The sequence below is a fragment of the Cynocephalus volans genome, chromosome 7 (assembly GCF_027409185.1).
Source record: "Cynocephalus volans isolate mCynVol1 chromosome 7, mCynVol1.pri, whole genome shotgun sequence".
NCBI classification, from domain to species: domain Eukaryota; kingdom Metazoa; phylum Chordata; class Mammalia; order Dermoptera; family Cynocephalidae; genus Cynocephalus; species Cynocephalus volans.
Window position 1 is genome coordinate 70881433 of NC_084466.1, and position 9824 is coordinate 70891256.

At 34.8% G+C, this 9824-nt stretch overlaps 1 protein-coding gene across 1 annotated transcript in view; it reads right to left on the bottom strand.

Annotated features, from left to right (window-relative positions):
- Positions 1-6910, bottom strand: part of COG6 (component of oligomeric golgi complex 6) — a 75900-nt gene extending 68990 nt beyond the window's left edge. The window contains exons 1-3 of the mRNA XM_063102511.1: positions 6730-6910; positions 3767-3910; positions 2021-2092 (exon numbers count right to left, since the gene is read on the bottom strand). Coding sequence (XP_062958581.1) covers positions 2021-2092; positions 3767-3910; positions 6730-6882 — 369 coding nt within the window. The 5' untranslated portion in view covers positions 6883-6910. The remainder of the gene's footprint in view (positions 1-2020; positions 2093-3766; positions 3911-6729) is intronic.
- Between the last annotated feature and the right edge of the window lie 2914 nt (positions 6911-9824).

The following is a 9824-nucleotide window of genomic DNA, read 5'->3' on the forward strand; positions in this document are numbered from 1 at the left end:
AATTTCTAGTTAATTTATCTTAAATGTTAAGGATGATTATTTTTCATTAAATAATAAGCATATACCTCAAAATGTAATTTATGCAAGCAAAACCACAGTCAAAGGGATAAACAACAATATATAATTACTGATTAAATTTTTAAATGTTATCTCATAGTAATAATTCCTAAAATGTCCCATATTTAAAGTGTTTTAGAAAATATTAATTAATTGTTTTAACACTCAATAATGAACAGGGGAAAGGAGAACACTCTTAGAAATACTTTTCTTCATTATGAATACATTAAAAACATTACTCTAGAGCTGACAGTATGAGTGGGCACTATTAGGATTCCAATAACACTATATTGAAATAAATTAGTTTTAGCAAAATTGGAAGGGATAAACAAAACTTTCAAAATAATGGATCTACTCTCTATTGATCTAAGCAATGATACATGCAGAAAAAATAAATATAAACAATAAGTAGTACCAAATATTTTTAAATGTTGCATTAAAAAGCTATGAGGGAATCTTTTACAGGTGATGAAAATGTTCTACATCTTGATTATGGTGGTTGTTCCATCGGTGTACAAAACTTTCAAATGCAACAATTTATGCACTTCAAATGGATATAGTTGATTACTTTGCATAAATTATTCCTCAATAAAGTTGAAATGAAATAAATGAAATGAAAAGAAAGAAATAAAATAGGCCTATACCATTGTAAAGAAAAAAATAGAATGGGCTGTTGCTGTAAAGAAAACACAAAAGACAAAAGAGAAGGAGACACTTTGGTTGTGACTTAAAATACAATGCTTTGAAAACAGCACAAAGAATAAAAATATTTTGTTCTTTTCCCACTTAAAAGTAGCTATGATGGAAAGAACAAAAATATAATTAAGAGCAAAAATATATGAGGTACTACCACTAAAATCAGAGGATACTGAGTAATCCAATGTCACAGAACATAGTATTAATATTAGAAAAAAACACAAGAGTATAATATAGAAACCTTATGAAGTATGATTTGTGAAAAGGCATTAAGTCATGGAAGCTAGAAGATGAGAAAAAGAAAAAGAAAAAGAAAAAGTTAAAGAAAAGGAATGGTCAAACAAAATCAGTCACTAAACAAAATAAATATGTGTAAAAAATGTGAAACAGCATTAGCAAAGATTAGATGATTAGTTAAATATAAAAATTAACAAAGATATAAAAATTGCACTGAGACAATAAATATGCCAATAATATCTGCTGTATTAGTAAGAATATAAAAATTTGGACAAGACTAGGGAGAAAAAAATTCAGAGAAACAGAAAATTAATTAATCTTACAGACATTATGCAAGTAGCCTAAGATTAATTTGTGGAATACCCACAGATTAATAATTCTTTCTAGAATCATTGTTGCTGTCAATAGTTGCAACAGAATCTTAGCAGCATAGTTATTAAAATATGAATGTAGTAGACATAATTCTGACTGACCCTTAGGAGGAAACTGTTCTATGCACTATTCCAAAATTACACAAATTAGGATAATTAGGTAGAATGCTGATTCTGCCAAACTAAAGGTTTAGGATTGCTTTAAGAAAAAGACCTAAATTATACATACTTTCCTATGATTTTATTTTTTTAGGCTAAACATGAATCAGAAGTAAGCTGGGTCTTTATGAGACACAGCTATAGTGTGAACCTATGCCTAAGGCTTTCTACTAAGGAATTAATTCCAGCTGGACTTCTGGGATATTATGAAATTGAAGGCTTATCAAAATTCTACATAGTTAGCTCTGTACTGTCTAGACCAAAATATAAAGGCTCTGTACAAAACTGAACAATATTATATTAATAAACCATCAGAAACAAAAAGAAACACAAAGACACAATTTAAAACAGAAAAATAAACACAATATTTATATTCAAACTTCCTATAGAGCACGATGGCAAAATATAGGGCAAATATCCATATATTTTGTAGACCTAATAATTTTTTAAAGCTTACTTTGCAGCAAAAACTATGCTAAAATCTAGCCATTATACAGCACCTGTAGGCGACTTGTCATATCTTGACAACAGTTGCTCATTGCTTGAACATCTTCATTTATGCTTTCGAGTTCCTGAAAAGGAGAAAAATAACATCAAACATTATATACACTGCTAAAGAAATCTCTCCTCTCTTAGCCAAATCCTTATTTTAATCCCATGAGGTTTTTTTTTGTCAAGGCATGACAAGAAATCCTACATTTAAAATTGGAAATGATAAAAAAGAATAAAACTAGTATCAGAAAAGATGTAAAAAAAAAAAATTCATTCCTTTTAGAGGGTATGACAATAGGAAAATGGCTAATGCTTAAAAACTATGAATACCTCTTTATTCAGGAATTCAAATAAGAAGAATTTATCCTACAGAATTAATTAGATAAGTGTACAACAATATACATAGGAGGATGATATAAACTCTGAGTTGCCTAAAACAAAAGGAAATGCGAAACATTTCCATCCACACGATAGAAATCTGTGCACACATTAACAATGATAATGTATACATACATTTATGGAAAGATGTCTACATAATGTAAAAAAAAAAGTCACAAAATAATACATATACTATCTCCCCATTTTTTAGAAAAAAATATATGTTTATGTACAAAAGAACATAGGGAAGGCCATATAATAAAATACTGACAATAGTTATTTCTGGGTGATAAGATCGTTAAGTAATTGTTCTTTCTATTTCTGATCTTATTATCTAACTATCCTATAAAGAATTATTCGTAAATTTTAATTAATAAAAACAAGCAAATATGAAAACCAAATAAACTAATAGTGCCTCCTCCTAACTTGTTAAAAATCATCTCATATTAGATCATGCCAAAAATCTGATTGTTTTCTTAATAACACTCTCTATGTTCACCTCCATCTCCCTCCACAGAAGCCCGAATTTAATTGGTCTCTAAATTCTATCATTTATACTCTCTTAATAAATACATCTTACCCAATTATTTTTTACTACTCATTTACTCACCATCACTTTAGTTCAGGTCAATTGTTATCTCCTGCATGAACTGATAAAAAAGGTCTTCCCATAGGTCTCCCAGGTTCTATGCTCAGCCTCTCTAAACCATCCCCAACTTTTTATTCCTAGACCAATGCCTTAATATGACAATATAATTATATCACAAAATCAAATGTATTTTCACAGTGCACTATTATCTTCTTTTACCCAATTCAATTCAGTGTCACATAATAAAAAAATATGCAAGGAAGGAAAGTTTCAGTGGTATACAGGGTCACACTGCAATCCCTGTCAAAGCAAAGCCCAGAACTTCAAATAGAAACATGGCAGTTTTATTAAGGGATGGGCCAACTGAGGCGAGATATGAAAGTAGTCAAGCAGGGTTATAGCAAAATGTGAGGACAAACTACAGTTGGGAAATTAATCTGCAATGGAGAACTGGTTATCCAAGGGAGATTTACTCAATGAGAGGATATTTACATCGGAAAACCATTCAGAGAAATATTAATTTTTAGTTAAAAAGCTAAATTTCTTAGGACAATCTTCTAGAAATAATGTCATAACTTTCTAAGAACCAGCACTAATGGAGGTCACAGATTCAGAAATCAAACTGGTCCAAATGAGACCCAGATGCAGCAGGAGTAAGTGGTTAAGTTTTCTATTTGAACCTGATACATTAATAGCAAACTATCAACCTAATTCAAAAAAATACTTAGCATGGAGCCAGGGGTATAGAAAGTTCTCAATAAATGCTAAATGAAAAGAGTTAACATACCTCCTTCACTTCCTTGAAAATGCTTACGAATTCTTCATTGATGGCTAAACTTCTGCGTTCAATGTCTCCACGTAAATTTCTTCGAGTACGCAAACTATTTTCAACGAAAAAGGTTGAAAGTGCCTTGAGAGCTTCCAACATCTCCTATACAATCAGGAACAGAAGAAAATTATTGGGACTGATTTTTAAATGTTTTTTAAATCTCAAGCCAAAATGTAATAAAATTATTTTCAAATAATTTGTTTCCACTAAACAATCCAAAAAATACTAGATAACCTTCAAATTACTAAACAGTAAATTTATTTTGGGCACACAATAAGGGTACTTGTATATAATGGCATACATATACAAAGTTATTCACTGTAGAATTGTTTGGAATTGCAAAAACTGGAAATAACCTAAATGTCCATCTAAAAAAAGACTGATTAAATAAATTATGATGTATTCATTTTTAAAAAGGCAGAAATTATTTATGTACTTACATCATTTGAACTTTGAGATATACGTGAAATAGCAAAATACAGAAAGTTATAATATCAACTGTTAAAAAATAAAAAGGTATATATATATGTGGAGGAACTCCAAAAAGTTCATTGAAAAATACAATTGAAAGATAGCATGAATCTTTCCATGAACTTTTTGAAGTACCCTCATATGTGCATATTTACTTGTGTATGCATAAACTATCTGTGGAAAGATCTATATAAGAAGTAAGTACCACTGGTGGCCTCCAGGCTAGGAACGGAGTAACTGCAAGCAGAACTCAGACGAACTTAGGAGAGGAAGACCTTTCTGAGGTGACTCCTGAACTGAGGCCTGAGTGGTAGGAATGAGCTAGACACCGGGGCAGAGCCTTCCTCAGGCAGAGGAAACAGCGATTATGAAGACCCTAAAGCAGCAGAAAGAAGCCCAGTGTGACTGAAGCTATGGGAAACTATGAAAGGTTTTAAGTAGGTAAGAAATGTAATATGCTTTATATGTTTAAAGGTTTATTCCAACTTTTTGTGAGGAGAATGGATGGTAGAGGAGAGCAAGAAAGGAAGCAGGTAGGGAAAATGAAATAATCCAAGCAAGATTTGATAGTGGCTTAGACCAAGACAGCAGCAGTGCAGACGAAAGGAGATATCCCAAAATATTTTTTTTTCAAGGTAGAGCCTATAGGATTTGTTAATGGGTTGGATGTGGGATGAGAAAAAAAATGACAGGAACCAAAAATTACTTATACATTTCTTGCTTGAGTGGGTAAATGATGATGTTCTTTACTAATGGTGAGGGTGGAACCAGTTTGGAGAAAATCAAGAGTTCTGCCTCTCTTAAGTTTCTATAATGTTGATCATGCATCCGACTGGAGGTATAATATAGACGACTGATTCTACAAATCTGGAGCTTGGTAGAGATGTCAGCAACAGGGCTGTAAATTTGAGAGTCATCATGCTTTTTGCTATTTAAAAACATGAAAGAGTTCTCCTACAGAGAGAACATGGATAGAAGAGAAAGCGGAGGACCAAGCCCAGGATAGCCCAATAGCACCCTAAATTCCAGATACAAACTCCTACACCTGAACTAATGTATACTAACTGGCTTACACTTCCATGTTTCTGTTATAATGTTATTTTGAAATATTGCTGGATTAACAAAAAGAGTATAGCTATTTAAATTCAAATTAATAGTTAAGAGGAAGCAAAAAAAGGTTTACAACTACATATATTTATCACACACACACAAAAAAACCCAAACACACAAAATGAATTCTTGAAATTTCCTAACTTGAAATTTCCTGAGGCCTGTTTCAAAGAAGTAAATGCTGAATGAACAAAATCACACAGACTCGGCTGCAAATTACAGCTCCACCAATTACTAGTTATATGACTTAACCTAGCTGCACTTTCTCTCTATGCCTTATTTTTCTCAAGAATAAAAAGTAGATAATGTTATCTACATCAGAGCAGCACTATTAAACGAGATAATAAATATTAATATTAGACACATTAAACACTTCATAATAAATGTTAATTTTATCATAAAATTTAAGAAACAGTAAGTGCTGGGAATCGTGGCTAAGGACTTCACCTGTATTCTCTCACCGAATCCTCACAACCCTGAGAAAGTACAGAAGCTTAGAGATGTTAAGGGATTTACTCAAATCATAATGCACAAATTTAGTGGTTACCTCTAATAAGTAGTGGCCCCAGAGTCCTTCCTTCTTACTCATTACATTGTAATGTTATTTTTTATACAAAGGAGTCAAATTCCTATTGACAGCTTATTTCCAGCTACCTACATATTTACCTGTAAAGCTCTCACTTTTACATATTTTTTTCTTTATGCTACACTAGCATGACCAATCTACCTAGTGACTCAGTGATATAGAAGAGATAGCTGGGCATGACAGGAGCTGCAACGTCCAACCTGTTTCAGGAGGTATTTGAGAAACAGTGTGGACAGTTCACCTAAAGAAATACAACATGAACCCACAGATAACAGACAGTGCTGCGCTGACAACAAAAACTACTAGATAGGGAATTCATTTGCGCCATAGGCAAATAGTTCTCACGCGCTGCAAATCATTGCAGTTGTCTGCACCTGTTCATAGACATGCTCTCCTGTTCCTCCTAACCCCGATAGCCTTGCTTTCTCGTGGAATCTGCCCTTCTGCATCGGTTTCTTATCTGCCCTGGCTCTCCCCCGTCTCTCCCTCCTCAGACCCCCGAACACTTCTGGAGATGGGTGGGGGGCACTTTTCGAAGCATCGCCATTCACATCCCCGATCCAGAGTCTTCAAGGCACCCAGGAAACCCCTTCGCTTTTCCGGGGGATCCTCAGGCTCCTCTTCTCTCTCGCCTAGCGCCTGCAGAGCAGCAGGTCCCGCGGGTCTGGGGGTACCCGTGGCTCCTTCCGCCCCCCCAGGCCCGGCTCTGCCCCGTGGAGGCCCCGCGACCCCAGGCCCTGCCAGCTCCGGTTACCTTATCGTTGTCCAGCCGCGTCTCCAGGATCTTATGCAGCTTGCGTGACAGCGGGTGGTGGTTCTGCGCCGAGTTCCCGCCTGAGCCATTGCTGAGGCCGTCGACAGGAGCAGACGTGGGCACTGCGACCACTTCCCCGCTGACCTCGGCCATAGCCCCACCCCAGAGGCGGTGCTGCCACCTCAGCCCTAGATAAAGACTGCTCCGGCAGCCCCAGTACTGCGCATGTGCAGATCGCGCCGCGCATGCGCCCCGGCCCCGGAAGGCTCTGCCGGGGCAACCCTGCTCAGGCTCCTAAAGCGCGAGGAGTCGGGGTCGGGCGAGCGGGCAAGACCCTTAGGTAGGAGGGGCAGGTTTATGGGAAGTGAAAGGGACTTTGGAATACTGAGTTTATGAAAATGAGCTAATCAGATAGCATATGTGAAATCCACCAAAACCTTTACGTGGAATATGCGCTCAATAAAAGTTGATTCTAATTCACTTTATCTAAATTCTTTTTTTTTTTTTTTTTAAGTATTTATCGTAGGCGTAGTATGTTCCAGGTACTGGAAAATTATGTCTGAGACAAAGAAGTTGATAAATGTTAATAGGTTGGAATCAGTGCTTAGAAGGAAATAAAGTACAGCTGAGAATAACGGAGGGCAAGGCCCAGTTTACCCAGGAAAGTCTGGAAAGAAATTGACGATTAAACTGAGATTTGAAGGAGAATCAGAAACGTAATAAGTATTCCCAGGTAGGACCAAGTGTAACTGCAAAGGCCCCCAGACAAGAAGGGAATTGGCTCTTCCACAAAGTGACTAAAGCCAGAGTAGCTATTAAGTAATGGACAAGGAAGTAACAAGGTGAGAAGTAAATTCCCGGGAGACTCTGGAAGACAAACATTAATATTTTCTTTCTTTTCTCAGTTTTAAAATTTGGATCAGAATATAATCTCTGAACCTCCTGTGAAGAATGAGTATTTTTATCTGAAAAACTAACCATTTAGTTCTTGTCCTTAATTGGCCTTGTTTTATATGTATTGATACAGATAGAGATCAGACTTCAACGAAAATTATCTATTACATAGGTCATATAAAGAAAGTACTGACAAAGTTACTCGCCTCTAAGTGAAGAAGAGAGGGCTTAACTAGCAAGAAGAAAAAAAAAAAAGTCCAAAAAGACAACATCTAGGTATGAATTCAATAGGGAATGTATAGGACCTAGGGGAAGAAAACTTTATTGTGCTGTTGAGGGAACACAGAACTTAATTAAATGAAAAGATATATTGTTTTCTTCATTGGGAAAACTCAATACTGTAAATGTATCATCTCTTTTCCATATATAAATTTAAATTCAATGTAATCAAAATTAAAATTTTAAAGGTGTACATAAGTGTGTACATCCAAATGAATATACAAAACAATAATATAATACTTTGTAGAGTTTACAAATACATACAATTAAAATAAATGACAATAGCATACAAAATGGGGGGGTCACAAAAGATCACATATTGTATGAATGGGGATCTCAAACAGATTTGTTTTGGGGTAGATGAAAATTATGAAAAGCTAGGTTGTGGTGATGGTTGCACAACTCAGTAAATATACTAAAAACCACTGAACTGTACAGTTTAAGTGAGTGAATTGTATGGTATGTGAATATCTCAAAGCTGTTTTTAAAACAAGTGGAGGGAAAGTAGACAAAATGTTTAAGTAATAAAAATACTAATTTATGTTAAATTTTTACAAGTTAGATATGATTTACAGGCCATAAACTTCACCTATTTAAAGTGTAAAACACAACATCTTTTAGTTTATTTACAGAGTTATCAAACATCACTATAATCTAATTTTAGGACATTTTCATCACTTCATTCAAAAAGAAAACTTGTATCCACTAGCAGTCACTCCCCATTTTCCCCTCTCTACCTCCCTAGGAAATCACAAATCTACTTTCTGTCTGTATAGATTTGCCTCTTTGGAACATTTCATATAAACGTAATTATACAATATGTGGCCTTTGTGTCTGGCTTCTTTCACTTAGCATAGTGTTTTTATGGTTCATCCATTTTGTAGCTTGTGTCAGTACTCCATTCCCTATTATTGCCGAATAATAATCCATGATATGGATCTACCACATTTTGTTTATCCATTCATCAGCAGATGGATATTTGGGTGGTTTCCAATTTTTGGCTATTATGAACAATGCCTCTATGAATATTTGTGTGAGAGCTATTGTGTGGACATATGTTTTTATTTTTCTTAGTAAGATACCTAGAAGTACATTGCTGAGTCATATGGTAACTCCATATTTAACTTTTGAGGAACTGCCAAACAGTTTTCCAAATGGCTGCCCCATTTTACATTCCCACTGGCAGTGTACAAGGCAATTTTTCCACATCCTGGCCAACACTTGTTATGGTCTGTCATTTTTATTTTAGCCATCCTTTTCTGCGTGAAGTGGTATCTCGTTGTGATTATGATTTGCATTTCCTGTTGACTAATAATATTGAGTTGTAAGAATTTTTTATACATTTTGGATACTAGTCCCTTATAATATAATTTATCAAAAAATATTTTGTCCTAACCTAGTGGTTGTCTTTTCACTTTCTTGATGGGATTCTTTGAAGCACAAATGATCTTAATTTGATGACGTTCAACTTATCAATCTTCTCTCTTGTTATTTGTGCTTTTGGTGCCATATTCAAGAAATTATTGCCGAACCCAAAATCACAAAGATTTATTCCCATGTTTTCTTCTAGGAGTTTTAAGTTTCAGCACTTAAACCTGTCATCCACCTTTGGTTAACTTTTGTGTATGATGTTAGATATAGATCCAACTTTGTTGTTTTGAATGTGGATATCCAGTTGTCCCCAGCACCATTTGTTGAAAAGATTATTCTTTCTCCTATATGAGCTTTTCTATAGATGCAGAAAAAGCAGATGATAAAACTCAACACCCATTCATAACAGAAAAAGAAAAAGGAACTCTTAGCAATTAGAATAGAAGGAAACTTCCTTAATTAGATTAAGAGAATACACAAAAAACCCTACGGGATACATTACACTTGATGAAGTACTTAAAACCTTCCCCCTGAGATCAGGAATAAGACAA